Here is a 22,210-nt window from a genome sequence, read left to right on the forward strand (position 1 = left end):
TATTTTGAAGGTTTGTTGAATGTGTCTGATGACAGAGTGGCAGATATAGGGTGTTTTGGTCGAGGTGGTGTGCAAAGTGAGAGGGTTAGGGAAAATGATTTGGTAAACAGAGAAGAGGTAGTAAAAGCTTTGCGGAAGATGAAAGCCGGCAAGGCAGCAGGTTTGGATGGTATTGCAGTGGAATTTATTAAGAAAGGGGGTGACTGTATTGTTGACTGGTTGGTAAGGTTATTTAATGTATGTATGACTCATGGTGAGGTGCCTGAGGATTGGCGGAATGCGTGCATAGTGCCATTGTACAAAGGCAAAGGGGATAAGAGTGAGTGCTCAAATTACAGAGGTATAAGTTTGTTGAGTATTCCTGGTAAATTATATGGGAGGGTATTGATTGAGAGGGTGAAGGCATGTACAGAGCATCAGATTGGGGAAGAGCAGTGCGGTTTCAGAAGTGGTAGAGGATGTGTGGATCAGGTGTTTGCTTTGAAGAATGTATGTGAGAAATACTTAGAAAAGCAAATGGATTTGTATGTAGCATTTATGGATCTGGAGAAGGCATATGATAGAGTTGATAGAGATGCTCTGTGGAAGGTATTAAGAATATATGGTGTGGGAGGCAAGTTGTTAGAAGCAGTGAAAAGTTTTTATCGAGGATGTAAGGCATGTGTACGTGTAGGAAGAGAGGAAAGTGATTGGTTCTCAGTGAATGTAGGTTTGCGGCAGGGGTGTGTGATGTCTCCATGGTTGTTTAATTTGTTTATGGATGGGGTTGTAAAGGAGGTAAATGCAAGAGTCCTGGAAAGAGGGGCAAGTATGAAGTCTGTTGGGGATGAGAGAGCTTGGGAAGTGAGTCAATTGTTGTTCGCTGATGATACAGCGCTGGTGGCTGATTCATGTGAGAAACTGCAGAAGCTGGTGACTGAGTTTGGTAAAGTGTGTGGAAGAAGAAAGTTGAGAGTAAATGTGAATAAGAGCAAGGTTATTAGGTACAGTAGGGGTGAGGGTCAAGTCAATTGGGAGGTGAGTTTGAATGGAGAAAAACTGGAGGAAGTGAAGTGTTTTAGATATCTGGGAGTGGATCTGTCAGCGGATGGAACCATGGAAGCGGAAGTGGATCATAGGGTGGGGGAGGGGGCGAAAATTTTGGGAGCCTTGAAAAATGTGTGGAAGTCGAGAACATTATCTCGGAAAGCAAAAATGGGTATGTTTGAGGGAATAGTGGTTCCAACAATGCTGTATGGTTGCGAGGCGTGGGCTATGGATAGAGATGTGCGCAGGAGGATGGATGTGCTGGAAATGAGATGTTTGAGGACAATGTGTGGTGTGAGGTGGTTTGATCGAGTAAGTAACGTAAGGGTAAGAGAGATGTGTGGAAATAAAAAGAGCGTGGTTGAGAGAGCAGAAGAGGGTGTTTTGAAATGGTTTGGGCACATGGAGAGAATGAGTGAGGAAAGATTGACCAAGAGGATATATGTGTCGGAGGTGGAGGGAACGAGGAGAAGAGGGAGACCAAATTGGAGGTGGAAAGATGGTGTGAAAAGGATTTTGTGTGATCGGGGCCTGAACATGCAGGAGGGTGAAAGGAGGGCAAGGAATAGAGTGAATTGGAGCGATGTGGTATACAGGGGTTGACGTGCTGTCAGTGGATTGAAGCAAGGCATGTGAAGCGTCTGGGGTAAACCATGGAAAGCTGTGTAGGTATGTATATTTGCGTGTGTGGACGTGTGTATGTACATGTGTATGGGGGGGGGGGTTGGGCCATTTCTTTCGTCTGTTTCCTTGCGCTACCTCGCAAACGCGGGAGACAGCGACAAAGTATAAAAAAAAAAAAAAAAAAATATATATATATATATATTTATTCTAATTGCTTTGTCGCTGTCTCCCGCATTAGCGCAAGGAAACAGACGAAAGAATGGCCAAACCCACCCACATACACATGTATATACATACACGTCCACACACACAAATATACATACCTATACATCTCAATGTATACATATATATACACACACAGACATATACATATATACACATGTACATAATTCATACTGTCTGCCTTTATTCATTCCCATCGCCACCCCGCCACACATGAAATAACAACCCCCTTCCCCCGCATGTGTGTGGGGTAGCGCTAAGAAAAGACAACAAAGGCCACATTTGTTCACACTCAGTCTCTAGCTGTCATGTAATAATGCACCGAAACCACAGCTCCCTTTCCACATCCAGGCCCCACACAATTCTCCATGGTTTACCCCAGATGCTTCACTTGGCCTAGTTCAATACAATGACAGCACATCGACCCCGGTATACCACATCATTCCAATTCACTCTATTCCTTGCAAGCCTTTCACCCTCCTGCATGTTCAGGCCCTGATCACTCAAAACCTTTTTCACTCCATCTTTCCACCTCCAATTTGGTCTCCCACTTCTCCTCGTTCCCTCCTCCTCTGACACATATATCCTCTTGGTCAATCTTTCCTCACTCATTCGCTCCAAGTGACCAAACCATTTCAAAACACCCTCTTCTGCTCTCTCAACCACACTCTTTTTATAACCACACATCTCTTTTACCCTTTCATTACTCACTCGATCAAACCACCTCACACCACATATTGCCCTCAAACGTCTCATTTCCAGCACGTCCACCCTCCTCTGCACAACTCTTTCTATAGCCCATGCTTTGCAATCATATAACATTGTTGGAACTACTATTCCTTCATACATACCCATTTTTGCTTTACAAGTTAACGTTCTCAACTTCCACACATTTTTCAACACTCCCAGAACTTTCGCCCCCTCCCCTACCCTATGACTCACTTCCGTTTCCATGGTTCCATCTGCTGCCAAATCCACTCCCAGATATCTAAAACACTTCACTTCCTCCAAGTGTTCTTCAAACTTACCTCCCAACTGACTTGTCCCTCAACCCTACTGTACCTAATAACCTTGCTCTTATTCACATTTCTTCTTTCACACACTACCAAACTCAGACACCAGCTTCTGCAGTTTCTCAACCGAATCAGCCACCAGCGCTGTATCATCAGCGAACAACAACTGACTCACTTCCCAAGCTTTCTCATCCTCAACAGAGTGCATACTTGCCCTTCTCTCCAAAACTCTTGCATTCACCTCCCTATCAACCCCATCCACAAACAAATTAAACAACCATGGACACATCACACACACCCCTGCCACAAACCAACATTCACTGAGAACCAATCACTTTCCTCTCTTCCTTCTCTTACACATGCCTTACATCCTTGATAAAAACTTTTCACTGCTTCTAAAAACTTCTAACTACTTGTTATCACCTTGCCATTAGCCCCCTTCACTGATGTTCCCATTTGTTTCCTTGCCTTATGCACATTATTTACCTCCTTCCAAAACATCTTTTTATTCTCCCTAAAATTTAATGATACTCTCTCACCCCAACTCTCACTTGCCCTCTTTTTCACCTCCTGCACCTTTCTCTTGACCTCCTGTCTCTTTCTTTTATACATCTCCCACTAATTTGCATTATTTCCCTGCAAAAATCGTCCAAATGCCTCTCTCTTCTCTTTCACTAATAATCTTACTTCTTCATCCCACCACTCACTACCCTTTCTAATCTGCCCACCTCCTACCTTTCTCATGCCACAAGCATCTTTTGCGCAAGCCATCACTGCTTCCCTAAATACATCCCATTCCTCCCCCACTCCCCTTACCTCCTTTGTTCTCACCTTTTTCCATTCTGCACTCAGTCTCTCCTGGTACTTCCTCACACAAGTCTCCTTCCCAAGCTCACTTACTCTCACCACTCTTTTTATCCCAACATTCTCTCTTCTTTTCTGAAAACCTCCACAAATCTTCACCTTCGCCTCCACAAGATAATGATCAGACATCCCTCCAGCTGCACCTCTCAGCACATTAACATCCAAAAGTCTCTCTTTCGCACGTCTATCAATTAACACATAATTCAAAAACGTTCTCTGGCCATCTCTCCTGCTTACATACGTATACTTATGCATATCTCTCTTTTTAAACCAGGTATTCCCAATCACCAGTCCTTTTTCAGCACATAAATCTACAAGCTCTTCACCATTTCCATTTACAACACTGAACACCCCATGTACACCAATTATTCCCGCAACTGCCACATTACTCACCTTTGCATTCAAATCACCCATCACTATAACCCGGTCTCATGCATCAAAACTACTGACACACTCACTCAGCTGCTCCCAAAACACTTGCCTCTCATGACCTTTCTTCTCATTCCCAGGAGGCAGCAGGTCAAGAGAAAGGTACAAGAGGTGTAAAAGAGCGCAAATGAGAGTTGGGGTGAGAGAGTATCAATAAATTCTTGGGAGAATAAAAAGATGTTTTGGAAGGAGGTAAATAAAGTGCGTAAGACGAGGGAGCAAATGGGAACTTCAGTGGAGGGGGTTAATGGGGAGGTGATAACAAGTAGTGGTGATGTAAGAAGGAGATGGTTTGAGTATTTTGAAGGTTTGCTGAATGTGTTTGAAGATAGAGTGGCAAATATAGGGTGTTTTGGTCGAGGTGGTGTGCAAAATGAGAGGGTTAGGAAAAATGATTTGGTAAACAGAGAAGAGGTAGTAAAAGCTTTGCGGAAGATGAAAGCAAGCAAGGCAGTGGGTTTGGATGGTATTGCAGTGGAATTTATTAAAAAAGGGGGTGACTGTATTGTTGACTGGTTGGTAAGGTTATTCAATGTATGTATGACTCATGGTGAGGTGCCAGAGGATTGGTGGAATGCTTGCATAGTGCCATTGTACAAAGGCAAAGGGGATAAAAGTGAGCGCTCAAATTACAGAGGTATAAGTTTGTTGAGTATTCCTGGTAAATTATATGGGAGGGTATTGATTGAGAGGATGAAGGCATGTACAGAGCATCAGATTGGGGAAGAGCAGTGTGGTTTCAGAAGTGGTAGAGGAAGTGTGGATCAGGTGTTTGCTTTGAAGAATGTATGTGAGAAATACTTAAAATAAGCAAATGGATTTGTATGTAGCATTCATGGATCTGGAGAAAGCATATGACAGAGTTGATAGAGATGCTCTTTGGAAGGTATTAAGAATATATGGCGTGGGAGGCAATTTGTTAAAAGCAGTGAAAAGTTTTTATCAAGGATGTAAGGCATGTGTATGTGTAGGAAGAGAGGAAAGTGATTGGTTCTCAGTGAATGTAGGTTTGCGTCAGGGGTGTGTGATGTGTCCACGGTTGTTAAATTTGTTTATGGATGGGGTTGTTAGGGAGGTGAATGCAAGAGTTTTGGAAAGAGGGGTAAGTATGCAGTCTGTCGTGGATGAGAGAGCTTGGGAAGTAAGTCAGTTGTTGTTCGCTGATGATAGTGCTGGTGGCTGATTCATGTGAGAAACTGCAGAAGTTGGTGACTGAGTTTGGAAAAGCGTGTGAAAGAAGAAAGCTGAAAGTAAATGTTAATAAGAGCAAGGTTATTAAGTACAGTAGGGTTGAGGGTCAATTCAATTGGGCGGTAAGTTTGAATGGAGAAAAACTGGAGGAAGTGAAGTGTTTTAGATATCTGGGAGTGGATTTGGCAGCGGATGGAACCATGGAAGTGGAAGTGAATCATAGGGTGGGGGAGGGGGAGAAAATTCTGGGAGCGTTGAAGAATGTGTGGAAGTCGAGAACATTATCTCGGAAAGCAAAAATGGGTATGTTTGAAGGAATAGTGGTTCCAACAATGTTATATGGTTGTGAGGCGTGGGCTATGGATAGAGTTGTGCACAGGAGGGTGGATGTGCTGGAGGTGAGATGTTTGAGGACAATATGTGGTGTGAGGTGGTTTGATCGAGTAAGTCATAATAGGGTAAGAGAGATGTGAGGTAATAAAAAGAGTGTGGTTGAGAGAGCAGAAAAGGGTGTTTTGAAATGGTTTGGTCACAGAGAGAGAATGAGCGAGGAAAGATTGACCAAGAGGATATATGTGTCAGAGGTGAAACGAACAAGAAGTGGGAGACCAAATTGGAGGTGGAAAGATGGAGTGAAAAAGGTTTTGAGTGATCGGGGCCTGAACATGACGGGTGAAAGGCATGCAAGGAATAGAGTGAATTGGAACGATGTGGTATACTGACGTGCTGTCAATGGATTGAACCAGTGAAGCGTCTGGGGTAAACCATGGAAAGTTTTGTGGGGTCTGGATGTGGAAAGGGAGCTGTGGTTTCGGTGCATTATACATGACAGCTAGAGACTGAGTGTGAACGAATGTGGCCTTTGTTGTCTTTTCCTAGTGCTACCTCACACATATGTGGGGGAGGGGGTTTTCATTTCATGTTAGGCGGGGTGGTGACGGGAATGAATAAGGGCAGACAGTATGAATTATGTACATGTGTATATATGTATATGTCTGTGTGTGTATATATATGTATATGATGAGATGTATATATATGTATATGTGCTGTATGTGGATGTGTATGTATATACATGTGTATGTGGGTGGGTTGGGCCATTCTTTCATCTGTTTCCTTATGCTACCTCGTTATACTCAATGTAATTTATTGATGATTCTTTCATAATAAAAAACAAAAGTTTGTAAAATTTCAGCCACACCAGCCAGACACGATGCTGTTAACATCATGTGGGTGCTGGCAACTCTTCCACTTTTGCAAAAAAGACTTCTCTTGTCTCATCCTGGTGGAAGACTTGAGTATTCAGAAAATCACTCTACATACAATTTGAAAACAATCATCATCATTAAATAATTCAGGATCATCTGCCTAGTCTAGAGCTCAAAATCTAGCTCTGAGTTGATAAATTTCTATCTGTTATTCTATCCATATCTCCAACACCTGTTCCCTTCAGGAACTCCCTCAAGGAAGGTGGCCAAACCAAAAGAGTCTTCATAATTGGTGAAACTCTGGTGCTGCTTTTCAGCTATCATCCCTCACCCTTAACAGGCCACTGGCAGAGGGCAACTCTAGCACAGTGTTTTCAGAGGCTCCTACCTAATGGTCCTTCCAACTACCTGGACTTAATGTTCCAACCTATTACTTTTACCCAATGCTCCCACCTATTGTTCTAACCTACTACTTCTACCTAATGTTCCCGTCTAATGTTCCTACCTACTGCAACTATCTACTGCTCCTACAATTTTGCTAAAAGGCAGGGTTAGTTCATAGCTCTCTACAAAACTCACGAAAATCTGCTCTCACTGGTATGGCTGGACCATGACTCACTGTAGGAAAAAATTCCTATGCACTACCACCCAGGATCAGTGCAAAGTTTTGAAATTTAAATGCACAACTTGATATATAAATATCTGTCTAGAAGTGTCACTCAGCTTGCATATATATATTCATCAAGAGATGTTAAAGGATTGAGGGTCATGGCATTTGAAAACAAACCTAATGTACCTTACCTCTTCCCTTCAGGCAACAGATCTTAAAGCCTCATGCCTGCTAACACTACATCAGCATGAATTATAAGTATGAAGGTTTCAAAACTACTTAAGGATCTGCCCCTGCAAAGTAAACTACTCTCAAAACAGCAGCATTTTCCAAGGAAAACTTGCCTAAATGGTGTTTATATGTAGTGCTTGTATGAACCACTATGCAACAGTGTTACTGGACATTGTAAAAAGTCACCTATGGGGAGGCTGTAGCACTGTCAATGGACAAATCATCTTGCTACAAAAGAAGTCCTTCATTTATCATAGTCAATAGATGGATAGAAGTTGAAGATCTTCCTCTAAAGGAATCCATTATTTTCCTGCTCCTGTGTGGAGTCCAGCCTTGAAGCTTAAGAGCCCCATAAAAGGGATCCTGCAATGTGTATCAGTAATGTTAAACTGCTGAAACAGCAAGGAACCAGATACTGAGGATAAAAAGGCATACTAATAAGTGGAATTTACTAACTACTTACCCATACTCATTGATGTAATTGACTGTAAGATTTTTCACATTAAGGAGCATTTCTGAGGACATAGCCGCTTCGATGAGATGTTTGGTGCCAGAGATAGTACACTGTAGACCAAAGCCAGAGACTGCCTTGAAGCCATCACAGTGAGCATTCAGGTTACCCAATGCTTGACGACAGAACTTGGAGATGGCTAGAGGGGTAAAAATGCCTTCTCTGAATCAAATGCTCATGTAAAAAATGAATAATGTTGAAGCAAAATGAAATATGTTAAGGCCCCAAGAGTATATAAAAACAAGACATTAGTGAAGGAGCTATGACAGTATACAAGTTCTTTTGTACCAATAATGTGAAATGAAAGAAAAATTATTTGCTAGTTAGCTAGTTCTTCCATCTTTCAAAGAAACAAAAAATGTATCTAAGAGTGTGGACCATACAAACATTTTATGTATACACCTTGTTCTTGTTACTGCAAGGGTTGCATTCCAAAAAATCATCAGTGATTGAAATTGTGATATAGGAAACATGTCTTTCCATAGATGCCTATGAATTAAGAGGGATGTATTTCTGGCTGGGAAATTTTAGGGAAGCTGGAGTGGAATGAAACAGTAAAAAATATTCTTTAGAATATTTCATCAGGTACTTGGAAGGCTGATGAATTAAGTTTTATGAAATCTTGTGAAACATCCCTTATGTAGATGTGGAAAATAAACAATCCAAAAACTGTGTTTAACAATAGCACATGATCCTACGGGTGAGCTTTTGTTCATTAACTGGTGGCAGGTGATTCATCTGAGTGTGTGGTGAGGACAAAACCCATATTCTTATGTTAAACTGTTGTGTTATATCTTCTTTAAACCCTTATAATGAACTATAAGCAAAAGTACTTTCCATGCTCCCTAATCACCTGAGTGCAGGGGGAAGGGTGTGTATGATAACAGCGACCTGTCTGGGAAAGGTTCAGTCTCATATCAATTCTACTACATTCTGAGCAATGCATATCAATATATCATGCAAATTAACGTTTTACTTCAGTACAAATATATCAGAAAAGAAACAATATACTTAATTTTTTCTGGAAACATCTTTATTAGGTAATGAATGAATATGTCTAAGCACGCTTCCTTTTGCATACTAAATCCAGCAAGTCTGTATCAAATAAAAAAATCATAACAGAAAAAGTAAACAGTCAGTCCCGTGAGTGAGATGGAAGTTGATATAAGAGGTGAATGTCAAAGGTGGGTAGGTAAACCAAACCATCATTCCTATCTCTCTCCCACTCATTCTTCTCAGATGACAGGCGCTTGTCTGGGAAAGGTTTTTCTGTGTCTCATTTATTGATTCCAATGCATTATGAGCAATGGTTATTAATCTACAATAGAAAATATTATCAAACTTCAGTACAAATACATCAGAAAAGAAATCAGCAACTAAAACAGTTCTGGAAGCATCACTGTAACATAATGAATGAAATAACCATGCTTTCTCAGTGACATGAATCCACCACAATTTCAGCTAAGACAGAAAATAACAGTCACTGTTCTTATGAGTTATCTGTATGTGTTCCTGCAACCATGGCTTGGATGCGAGGCATGAGTCTGGCTGCTGCTTTCAACAGTTTCTGTGTGGAGGGTGGTCATGTGAGAGTTAAGCTATGGAATTCTCTTTCTCTTTATGCCTTTCCTTCTTCATAGAAGCTTTTTATTTTTGACAGTCAAGTCTAAAAGCACCTCACTTAAGTATGTTTTGCCCATGCCTTCTTAGTCACTTAATAAAAAAACACCAATCTTTCCAGTAAGTACTATAAACATAGGAAAAACATTATAAATCATATATAGCTGCAGGAGCAAGCTGAGTGTATGTGAGTCACTAAAATGGAACAGCAGATCTGAACACCTTTACACTTGGCATTGTATGCTGTCTTTACTTATTTGACCACACTTCACTTGTGCCTTCCTCGTAGCTATTGTGCTGCAGCAAAAAATGATGCGAAAGCTGAATACTACGATCATAAAACTAAACCAAGATAAATCAAAACAGTAATACAGTAAATGAAATTATGATTAACAACAACTAGGTGAGTGAAAAAGATTTTGAGTGATCGGGGCCTGAACATACAGGAGGGTGAGAGGCGTGCAAGGAACAGAGTGAATTGGTACAATGTGGTATACTGGGGTTGATGGGTTGTCAATGGACTGAACCAGGGCATGTGAATTGTCTGGGGTAAACCATGGAAAGGCCATGAGGCCTGGTTGTGGATAGGGAGCTGTGGTTTCAGTGCATTACACATGACAGTTAAAGACTGAATGTGAACAAATGTGGCCTTTTTTTGTCTGTTTTCCTGGCACTACCTTGATGAAGCCGGGGGAAGCATGGTGTTACCTGTGAGGTGAGATACTGCCAGGAATGGATGAAGGCAAGCATGAATATGTACGTGTATATATGTCTGTGTATGTATATGTATGTATGTATGTTGATATATATATGTAAGTATATATGTTGATATGTATCATTATTATTATCATACTTTGTCGCTGTCTCCCGTGTTAGCAAGGCAGCGCAAGGAAACAGACGAAAGAATGGCCCAACCCACCCAAATACACATGTATGTACATACACGTCCACACACGCACATATACATACCTATACATCTCAACGTATACATATATACACACACACAGGCATATATATATATACACATGTACATAATCCATACTGTCTGCCTTTATTCATTCCCATCGCCACCGCGTCACACATGAAATGACAACCCCTTCCCCCTGCATGTGCGCGAGGTAGTGCTAGGAAAAGACAACAAAGGCCACATTCGTTCACACTCACTCTCTAGCTGTCATGTATAATGCACCAAAACCACAGCTCCCTTTCCACATCCAGGCCTCACAGAACTTTCCATGGTTTACCCCAGACCCTTCACATGCCCTGGTTCAATCCACTGACAGCATGTCGACCCTGGTATACCACACAATTCTAATTCATTCTATTCCTTGCACGCCTTTCACCCTCCTGCATGTTCAGACCCCAATCACTCAAAATCTTTTTCACTCCATCTTTCCACCTCCAATTTAGTCTCCCACTTCTCCTCATTCCCTCCACCTCTGACACATATCCTCTTTGTTAATCTTTCCTCACTCATTCTCTCCATGTGACCAAACCATTTCAAAACACCCTCTTCTGCTCTCTCACCCACACTCTTTTTATTACCACACATCTCTCTTACCCTTTCATTACTTACTCGATCAAACCATCTAACACCACATATTCTCCTCAAACATCTCATTTCCAGCACATCCACCCTCCTGCGCACAACTCTATCTATAGCCCACGCCTCGCAACCATATATCATTGTTGGAACTACTATTCCTTCAAACATACCCATTTTTGCTTTCCAAGATAACATTCTCGACTTTCACACATTCTTCAACGCTCCCGGAACTTTCGCCCCCTCCCCACCCTATGATTCACTTCTGCTTCCATGGTTCCATCTGCTGCCAAATCCACTCCCAGATGTCTAAAACACTACACTTTCTCCAGGTTTTCTCCAATCAAACTTACCTCCCAATTGACTTGTCCCTCAACCCTTGCTCTTATTCATATGTACTCTCAGCTTTCTTCTTTCACACACTTTACCAAACTCAGTCACCAGCTTCTGAAGTTTCTCACATGAATCAGCCACTAGCGCTGTATCATTAGTGAACAACAACTGACTTACTTCCCAAGCTCTCTCATCCACAACAGACTGCATACTTGCCCCTCTTTCCAAAACTCTTGCATTCACCTCCCTAACAACCCCATCCATAAACAAATTAAACAACCATGGACACATCACACATCCCTGCCGCAAACCAACATTCATTGAGAACCAATCACTTTCCTCTCTTCCTACACGTACACATGCCTTACATCCTCGATAAAAACTTTTCACTGCTTCTAACAACTTGCCTCCCACATCATATATTCTTAATACCTTCCAAAGAGCATCTCTATCAACTTTATCATATGCCTTCTCCAGATCCACAAATGCTACATACAAATCCATTTGCTTTTCTAAGTATTTCTCACATACATTCTTCAAAGTAAACACCTGATCCACACATCCTCTACCACTTCTGAAACTACACTGCTCTTCCCCAATCTGATGCTCTGTACATGCCTTCATCCTCTCAATCAATACCCTACCATATAATTTCCCAAGAATACTCAACAAACATATACCTCTGTAATTTGAGCACTCACTTTTATCCCCTTTGCCTTTGTACAATGGCACTATGCAAGCATTCCACCAATCCTCAGGCACCTCACCATGAGTCATACATACATCAAATACTCTTACCAACCAGTCAACAATACAGTCATCCCCTTTTCTAATAAATTCCACTGCAATACCATCCAAATGCACCGCCTTGCCGGCTTTCATCTTCTGCAAAGCTTTTACTACCTCTCTGTTCACCAATTCATTCTCCCTAACCCTCTCACTTTACACACCACCTCGACCAAAACACCCTATGCCTGCCACTCTATCATCAAACACATTCAACAAACCTTCAAAATACTCACTCCATCTCCTCACATCACCACTACTTGTTATCACCTCCCCACTTGCCCCCTTCACTGATGTTCCCATTTGTTCCCTTGTCTTACGCACTTTATTTACCTCCTTCCAAAACATCTTTTTATTCTCCCTAAAATTTAATGATACTCTCTCACCCCAACTCTCATTTGCCCCCCTTTTCACCTCCTGCACCTTTCTCTTGACCTCCTGCCTCATTCTTTTATACATCTCCCACTCATTTGCACTATTTTCCTACAAAAATTGTCCAAATACCTCTCTCTTCTCTTTCACTAATAATCTTAGTTCTTTATCCCACCACTCACTACCCTTTCTAATCTGTCCACCTCCCACGCTTCTCATGCCACAAGCATATTTTGCGCAAGTCATCACTGCTTCCCTAAATATATCCCATTCCTCCCCACTCCCCTTACGTCCTTTGTTCTCACCTTTTTCCATTCTGTACTCAGCCTCTCCTGGTACTTCCTCACACAAGTCTCCTTCCCAAGCTCACTTACTCTCACCACTCTCTTCATCCCAACATTCTCTCATTTTCTGAAAACCTCTACAAATCTTCACTTTCGCCTCCACAAGATAATGATCAGACATCCTTCCAGTTGCACCTCTCAGCATATTAACATCTAAAAGTCTCTCTTTTGTGAGCTTATCAATTAACACGTATGTATGATTCATGGTGAGGTGCCTGAGGATTGGCGGAATGCTTGCATAGTGCCACTGTACAAAGGCAAAAGGGACAAAGGTGGCAGGGTGGCGATGGGAATGAATAAAGGCAGACAGTATGAATTATGTGCATGTGTATTTATGTATATGTCTTTGTGTGTATATATATGTATACGTTGAGATGTATAGGTATGTATATTTGCGTGTGTGGACATGTATGTATATACATGTGTATGTGGGTGGTTTGGGCCATTCTTTCCTTGCGCTACCTCGCTAACGCGGGAGACAGTGACAAAGCAAAATAAATAAAATAATAAATGAATAAATAAGATATATATGCTGTCTTTTCCTAGCTCTACCTCGCACACATGAGGGGGGAGGGGGTTGTTATTCCATGTGTGGTGAGGTGGCGATGGGAATGAATAAAGGCAGACTATATGAATTATGTATTGCGTGTGTGGATGTGTATGTATATACATGTGTATGCGGGTGGGTTGGGCCATTCTTTTGTCTGTTTCCTTGCGCTACTTTGCTAACGCAGGAGACAGTGACAAAGCAAAATTAAATAACATGTATATATTATCATATGCTTTCTCCAGATCCATAAATGCTTCATAAGTTCTTCAAAGCAGACACTTGATCCACATATCCTGTACCACTTCTGAAACCACACTGCTCTTCCCCAATATAATGCTCTGTACATTCCTTCACCCTCTCAATCAATACCCTCATATACAATTTCCCAGGAACATTCAACTAACATATAACTCAGTTATTTGAACACTCACCTGTATCCCCTTTGCCTCTGTACAATGGCACTATGCATGCATTCCACCAATGCATTATGCCAAGCCTTACCAACTAGTCAACAACACAGTCACCCCTTTTTTCAATAAATTCCACTGCAATACCATCCAAACCCGCCGTGTTGCTGGCTTTAATCTTCCACAAAGTTTTCACTACCTCCTCTCTGTTTACCAAAGCATTCTCCCTAACCCTCTCACTTTGCACACCACCTCGACCAAAATATCCTATATCTGCCACTCTATCATCAAACACATTCAATTAACCTTCAAGATACTCACTCCATCTTCTCACTTCACCACTACTTGTTATTTCCTCCCCATTTGCCCCCTTCACCAAAACATCTTTTTGTTCTCCCTTAAATTTTATGATACTCTCTCACCCCAACTCTCATTTGCCTTCTTTTTCACCTCTTGCATGGGGTGGTTAGGGAGGTGAATGTAAGACTTTTGGAGAGAGGGGGCAAGTGTGCAGTCTCTTGTGGATGAGAGGCTTTGGGAACTGAGTCAGCCATCGTTCGCTGAGGGACAAGTTAATTGGGAGGTAAGTTTGAATGGCATGAGAAGAGTGGGAGGTGGGTTGATTAGAAAGGGTAGTGAGTGGTGGGATGAAGAAGTAAAATTATTAGTGAAAGAGAAGAGAGAGGCATTTGGATGATTTTTGCAGGGAAAAAATGCAATTGAGTGGGAGATGTATAAAAGAAAGAGACAGGAGGTCAAGAGAAAGGTGCAAGAGGTGAAAAAGAGGGCAAATGAGAGTTGGGGTGAGAGAGTATCATTAAATTTTAGGGAGAATAAAAAGATGTTCTGGAAGGAGGTAAATAAAGTGCGTAAGACAAGGGAGCAAATGGGAACTTCAGTAAAGGGCGCAAATGGGGAGGTGATAACAAGTAGTGGTGATGTGAGAAGGAGATGGATTGAGTATTTTGAAGGTTTGTTGAATGTGTTTGATGATAGAGTGGCAGATATAGGGTGTTTTGGTCGAGGTGGTGTGCAAAGTGAGAGGGTTAGGGAAAATGATTTGGTAAACAGAGAAGAGGTAGTAAAAGCTTTGCGGAAGATGAAAGCCGGCAAGGCAGCAGGTTTGGATGGTATTGCAGTGGAATTTATTAAAAATGGGGGTGACTGTATTATTGACTGGTTGGTAAGGTTATTTAATGTATGTATGACTCATGGTGAGGTGCCTGAGGACTGGCGGAATGCGTGCATAGTGCCATTGTACAAAGGCAAAGGGGATAAGAGTGAGTGCTCAAATTTCAGAGGTATAAGTTTGTTGAGTATTCCTGGTAAATTATATGGGAGGGTATTGATTGAGAGGGTGAAGGCATGTACAGAGCATCAGATTGGGGAAGAGCAGTGTGGTTTCAGAAGTGGTAGAGGATGTGTGGATCAGGTGTTTGCTTTGAAGAATGTATGTGAGAAATACTTAGAAAAGCAAATGGATTTGTATGTAGCATTTATGGATCTGGAGAAGGCATATGATAGAGTTGATAGAGATGCTCTGTGGAAGGTATTAAGAATATATGGTGTGGGAGGCAAGTTGTTAGAAGCAGTGAAAAGTTTTTATTGAGGATGTAAGGCATGTGTATGTGTAGGAAGAGAGGAAAGTGATTGGTTCTCAGTGAATGTAGGTTTGCGGCAGGGGTGTGTGATGTCTCCATGGTTGTTTAATTTGTTTATGGATGGGGTTGTTAGGGAGGTGAATGCAAGAGTTTTGGAAAGAGGGGCAAGTATGAAGTCTGTTGGGGATGAGAGAGCATGGGAAGTGAGTCAGTTGTTGTTCGCTGATGATACAGCGCTGGTGGCTGATTCATGTGAGAAACTGCAGAAGCTGGTGACTGAGTTTGGTAAAGTGTGTGAAAGAAGAAAGTGAACAAGAGCAAGGTAATTAGGTACAGTAGGGTTGAGGGTCAAGTCAATTGGGAGGTAAGTTTGAATGGAGAAAAACTGGAGGAAGTAAAGTGTTTTAGATATCTGGGAGTGGATCTGGCAGCGGATGGAACCATGGAAGCAGAAGTGGATCATAGGGTGGGGGATGGGGCGAAAATCCTGGGAGCCTTGAAGAATGTGTGGAAGTCGAGAACATTATCTCGGAAAGCAAAAATGGGTATGTTAGAAGGAATAGTGGTTCCAACAATGTTGTATGGTTGCGAGGTGTGGGCTATGGATAGAGTTGTGCGCAGGAGGATGGATGTGCTGGAAATGAGATGTTTGAGGACAATGTGTGGTGTGAGGTGGTTTGATCGAGTAAGTAACGTAAGGGTAAGAGAGATGTGTGGAAATAAAAAAAGCGTGGTTGAGAGAGCAGAAGAGGGTGTTTTGAAATGGTTTGGGCACATGGAGAGAATGAGTGAGGAAAGATTGACCAAGAGGATATATGTGTCGGAGGTGGAGGGAACGAGGAGAAGTGGGAGACCAAATTGGAGGTGGAAAGATGGAGTGAAAAAGATTTTGTGTGATCGGGGCCTAAACATGCAGGGGGGTGAAAGGAGGGCAAGGAATAGAGTGAATTGAATCGATGTGGTATACCGGGGTTGACGTGCTGTCAGTGGATTGAATCAGAGCATGTGAAGCGTCTGGGGTAAACCATGGAAAGCTGTGTAGGTATGTATATTTGCGTGTGTGGACGTATGTATATACATGTGTATGGGGGTGGGTTGGGCCATTTCTTTCGTCTGTTTCCTTGCACTACCTCGCAAACGCGGGAGACAGCGGAAAAAAAAAAAAAGTTTGAATGGAGAAAAACTGGAGGAAGTAAAGTGTATTAGATATCTGGGAGTGGACTTAGCAGCGGATGGAACCATGGAAAGAGAAGTGAGTCACAGGATGGGGGAGGGGGCAAAGGATCTGGGAGTGTTGAAGAATGTGTGGAAGGCGAGAACATTATCTCGGAAAGCAAAACTGGGTATGTTTGAAGGAATAGTGGTTCCAACAATGATATATGATTGCGAAGCATGAGGTATAGATAAGGGTGTGTGAAGGAGGGTGGATATGTTGGAAATAGATATGTTGGAAATAGATGTTTGAGGACAATATGTGGTGTGAGGTGGTTTGATCGAGTAAGTAATGAAAGTGTAAGGGAGATGTGTGGTAATAATAAGAGTGTGGTTGAAAGAGCACAGGATGGGGGAGGGGGCAAAGGATCTGGGAGTGTTGAAGAATGTGTGGAAGGCGAGAACATTATCTCGAAAAGCAAAACTGGGTATGTTTGAAGGAATAGTGGTTCCAACAATGATATATGATTGTGAAGCATGAGGTATAGATAAGGGTGTGTGAAAGAGGGTGGATATGTTGGAAATAGATGTTTGAGGACAATATGTGGTGTGAGGTGGTTTGATCGAGTAAGTAATGAAAGTGTAAGGGAGATGCGTGGTAATAATAAGAGTGTGGTTGAAAGAGCAGAGGAGGGTGTGTTGAAATGGTTTGGTAACATGGAGAGAATGAGTGAGGAGAGATTGACAAAGAGGATATATGTGTTAGAGGTAGAGGGAACAAGAAGTGGGAGACCAAATTGGAGGTGGATGGATAGAGTGAAAAAGATTTTGAGCAATCAGGGCCTGAACATAGAGGAAGGTGAAAGGAGTGCAAGGAATAGAGTGAATTGGAACAATGTGGTATACTGGGGTCGATGTGCTGTCAATGGACTGAACCAGGGCATGTGAAGTGTTTGGGGTAAACCATGGAACGTTTGGTGGGGCCTGGATGTGGAAAGAGAGTTGTAGTTTGGGTGCATTACACATAACAGATAGAGACTGAGTGTGAACAAATGTGGCCTTCGTTGTCTTTTCCTAGTGCTATTTTGCGTGTGTGTATGTGTGTGTGTGTGTGTGTGTGTGTATGTGTGTGTGTGTGCTATTTCATGTGTGGCAGGGTAGCAATGGAAATGGATGAAGGCAGCAAGTATGAATATGTACATGTTTATATAAATGTGTATGGCTGAGTATGTATTGTATGTATACGTTGAAATGTATAGATATGTATATGTGCATGTGTGGGCGTTTATGTCTATACATATGTGGGTGGGTTGGGCCATTCTTTTGTCTGTTTCCTTGCTCTACCTCGCTAATGCAGGAGACAGCGATTAAGTGTAATAAAAAAAAAATATGTATAGTGAAAGCTTTAGAGATGAAATCTGGCAAGGTGGCAGGTTTGGATGGTATTGCAGTGAAATATTTCTACAAAAGGGGGTTACTGTGTTGTTGATTGGTTGGTAAGGTTATTCAGTGTATGTATGGACCATGGTAAAGTGCCTGAGGACTGGCAGAATGCATAAAGGTGAGTGTTCAAACTACAAAGCTATAAGTTTGTTGAAAATTCCTGGGAAATTAGATGGGTGGGTGAAGGCAAGTACAGAGCATCAAAGTGGGGAAGAGCAGCGTGATTTCAGAAGTGGTAGAGGTTGTGTGGGTCAGGTATTTGTTTTAAAAAATGTATGTGAGAAATGCTCAGAAAAACAAATGGATTTGTATGTAGCTTTTATGGGTCTGGAGAAGGCATATGATAGGGTTGATAGAGATGCTTTGCGGAAGGTTTTAAGAATGTATGGTCTGGGAGGTAAGTTGCTAGAAGCAGTGAAAAGTTTTAACCAAGGATGTCAGTCTGTGGCAGGGGTGTGTGATATCCCCATAGTTGTTTGTTTCTGGATGGGGTGGTTAGGGAGGTAAATGTTTTGGAGAGAAGAGCGAGTATGCAGTCTCTTGTGAATGACAGGGCCTGAGAAGTGAGTCAGTTGCTGTTTGCTGATGGTACAGCTCTAGTGGCTGATTCATGTGAGAAACTGCAGAGGTTGGTGACTGAGTTTGGAAAAGTGTGAGAAAGGAGAAAGTTGAGATTAAACGTAAATAAGAGCAAGGTTATTACGTTCAGTAGGGTTGAGCGACAAGTTAATTGGGATGTAAGATTGAATGGAGAAAAATTGGAGGAAGCAAAGTGTTTTAGATATCTGGGAGTGGACTTAGTAGCGGATGGAACCATGGAAGCAGAAAAGAGTCACAGGGTGAGGGAGGGGGCGAAGGTTCTATGAGCGATGGAGAATGTGTGAAAGGACAGAACGTTATCTCAGAGGAAAAATGAGTGTATTTGAGGGAATAGTAGTTCCAATAATGTTAAATGGTTGCAACGCATGGGCTACAGATAGGGTTGTATGGAGGAGGGTGGATGTATTGGAAATGAAATGTTTGAGGACAATATGTGTGGGAGGTGGTTTGATCGACTAGGTAATGAAAGGGTAAGAGAGATGTGTGGTAATAAAAAGTGTGTGGTTGGGAGAGCAGAAGAGGATGTGTTGAAATGGTTTGGACACATGGAGAGAATGAGAGGAAAGATTGACAAAGGGGATATAAGTGTCAGAGGTGGAGGGAGACCAAATTGGAGGAGGAAGGATGGAGTGAAAAAGAAGGGTGAAAGGCATGCACGGAATAGAGCAAATTGGAACGATGTGGTACAGCAGGGTCAATGTGCGTTCAGTGGATTGAACCAAGGCATGTGAAGCGTCTGGGGTAAACCATGGAAAGGTCTGTGGGACCTGGATGACAGATAGAGATTGAGTGTGAGAGAATGTGGCCTTTTTTTGTCTTTTCCTGGTGCTACCTTGCTGTAGGAAGGAGGCTATTTCCTGTGTGACTGGGTAGGGACGAAAATGGATGACGGCAGCAAGTATGAATATATACACATGTATATATGTATATGTCTGTGTATATATATGTATGTATACGTTGATATGTATATGTATGCATATGTGTGTGTATGGACATTTATGTATATATATGTGTATATGAGCAGTTGGGCCTTTCTTCGTCTGTTTCCAGGCCCTACCTCGCTGATGTGGGAAACAGCGGTTAAGTATAATAAAAAAAATAAAGGAAATATATATATTTTATAAACATGGTAGGAACAATTTGTATGAAAGAGTCCTGGTGTTACCCAGAACCTTTCTAAAGGTTCCTGTTGCCCAAGGCTGCACTACTTCCAGTTGCAGGGAAATGTAAACACTCAAGTGAGAAGTTCTTTCATGGGACTGAACTCCCAGTGATACAGCATTCCCAAAGGTGACTTTCCACTTGTGGTTTAACCTTATTCAGGTAAAGTCTGATAAAAGCTATACATACATATAAATATATCATTGACACTCACTCCCCACACCAATAACATCATAAAGTAACACATGATCTAAATGCCATTACAAAACAAACTGGCACCAGATTTGGACAAGAAAAAGAATCACGTAATGTCCACTACAAACAAATCATCTGCTATCTTAAACTATGTTTCACCTGCCTGGTCTTCCACTCTCTTAAAAGCAAACATAACAAAGTTGGAAACCACAGAAAACAATGCACTTTGAATAATCACTGCTGCCTAAAGTCCATAAACACTCACAACATTCGCGATGAAACAAAGGTCCTCCCAGTGCAGTCTCAAATTAACATGCTTGGCTCTCAATTCTAACAAACAGCACTAGACCCCTCCCACTCAAACCACTCTATACCTAACCACCAACATCCAAGTAGAAATCAAAAGCATACCCTTGCCTGATACTTCAGTAACCTCTGCAAACAAATTCCTCCAACTCAAACACAATATAAAACTGACAAACCACACACAACATACACCCTGCATTAACTAGACAAGTACTAAACAAACGACCTTCCAACTCTGTCTTAAACTCCAACCCACTAGATATACACCCATCAGAAACCACACTCTCCAGACAAAAACAAGTCACACATTCATGCTTATGCTCTGGACATCACCAATCTCTAGAACACTAAAAGGGCCATTTCAACATATCCCAAGATCCTTCATGACCATGATGCAACTACCATAAAGAAGCCATTATGTACCTACAACTCTATTTCCCTTTGTGGTCAGTACATATATATATATATATAAATACACACATCATAACAGTTTATGACATCTGGTCCCGAATGGTGGACACAGAATTTCGTATTCCCTAGTCCTTGTACAAGAGGCAATATCATTAGTGAGAACTCACCCTTGATGAGACTGTATCATTCTCAGCTGACAGAAATAAAAACAGCATCACTAATAGTCTTCCTACCCAAGAGAAGTCCCTCTTGTCCCACTCTTATGTGGAGTGCAGCCATGAAACTGTAAAAGCACCATAAAGGGGGTCCTGGGGTTGTATATAGTATTTTAGGTCCCTTTACCATTCTGATTAACCTTTTTAATCCAACACATGTATCTTGTACACATGGGACCACAGTCCTATACACACAAAACACTTGCTGATATTCCCAGCTCTTTTTTTAAACATCCAGGAGCAGTCTTGAACAATAAAAATTATACTGAATGTCACCACCAGATTCATTCATCCTCAGAAATTTCACCGTTGTCATTTACCCTACAAACACAATGAAGGAAGGCCTCTTACTAAAATGTGCATCTGGCAGCCAAAAATACATGAAAGCAGCTACATAGGAAGAAATAAGATGCACTTTTGAGGGATACTATAGATGTACAGGCTTATGATGATGATGACAATGAAGTTTTGACAGCTTCACATGAAGAAAACCACTCAGTAGAGATATGTTCACAACCATGAAAACAAACTATTGCACTGCAAGGGAAATTTTAAGGTATTAACAGCTGATAAGAAAGATTTTCCTTTTTAGATCTTTTGTCATTTCACATAGTGATGAAACAACTCATGTAATCATTTTTTTTAATGCATGTTCACCATTTCCCACATCACTGAGGTAGCTCCAGGAACAGTTGTCATGAATAATGCACCAAAACCAGAGTTCTCCATCCAGTACTATGCCCCACAGACCTTTCTACGGTTTTCTTTGCCTGCTTAATATGCCCTGGCTCACCCTAGTGACAGCATGTTGTCCCTAGTAAAAAAAAATTTTTTGAAAAATCCTAAGGCAGGAGCACCATAAAAATAGACTGAGCAAAGGACTGAAAATGTTGATTCTAGTTATGTTTGTCTACAGTGAATGTTGTCTGTTAAATGCAATATTTTCAACATACCTGTAGCAATAGGATGTTCGCTGTTGTTTTCTGCTACACCAACAATGGCAAGGAATTGAGCAAGGGTGCACACAGTCTCATTCACAAAGAGAGAGAGTTTAGCTAGAGTTGGTGTGCCATGGGTAATGGTTCCTGTCTTGTCAAACACAACAGTCTTCACCTGCAAGATAGATACAGCAATGAAATGAAGAGAGGATATGTATGAATATGTAAAATGAGCAGTGACTATATGTTTGGTAAAAGGCACTGATCTAGTCACTCCACTTAAAAAGTGAAGGAGAAGGGATCAGTA

At 41.6% G+C, this 22,210-nt stretch overlaps 1 protein-coding gene across 1 annotated transcript in view; it reads right to left on the reverse strand.

The window, feature by feature from the left end:
- LOC139749254 (copper-transporting ATPase 1-like) overlaps window positions 1-22,210 on the reverse strand; it is a 364,429-nt gene that overhangs the window by 107,123 nt on the left and 235,096 nt on the right. The window contains exons 17-18 of the mRNA XM_071662991.1: window positions 21,919-22,078; window positions 7,879-8,065 (exon numbers count right to left, since the gene is read on the reverse strand). Of these exons, the coding sequence (XP_071519092.1) occupies window positions 7,879-8,065; window positions 21,919-22,078 (347 nt within the window). The remainder of the gene's footprint in view (window positions 1-7,878; window positions 8,066-21,918; window positions 22,079-22,210) is intronic.

The sequence above is a fragment of the Panulirus ornatus genome, chromosome 6 (assembly GCF_036320965.1).
Source record: "Panulirus ornatus isolate Po-2019 chromosome 6, ASM3632096v1, whole genome shotgun sequence".
NCBI lineage: Eukaryota > Metazoa > Arthropoda > Malacostraca > Decapoda > Palinuridae > Panulirus > Panulirus ornatus.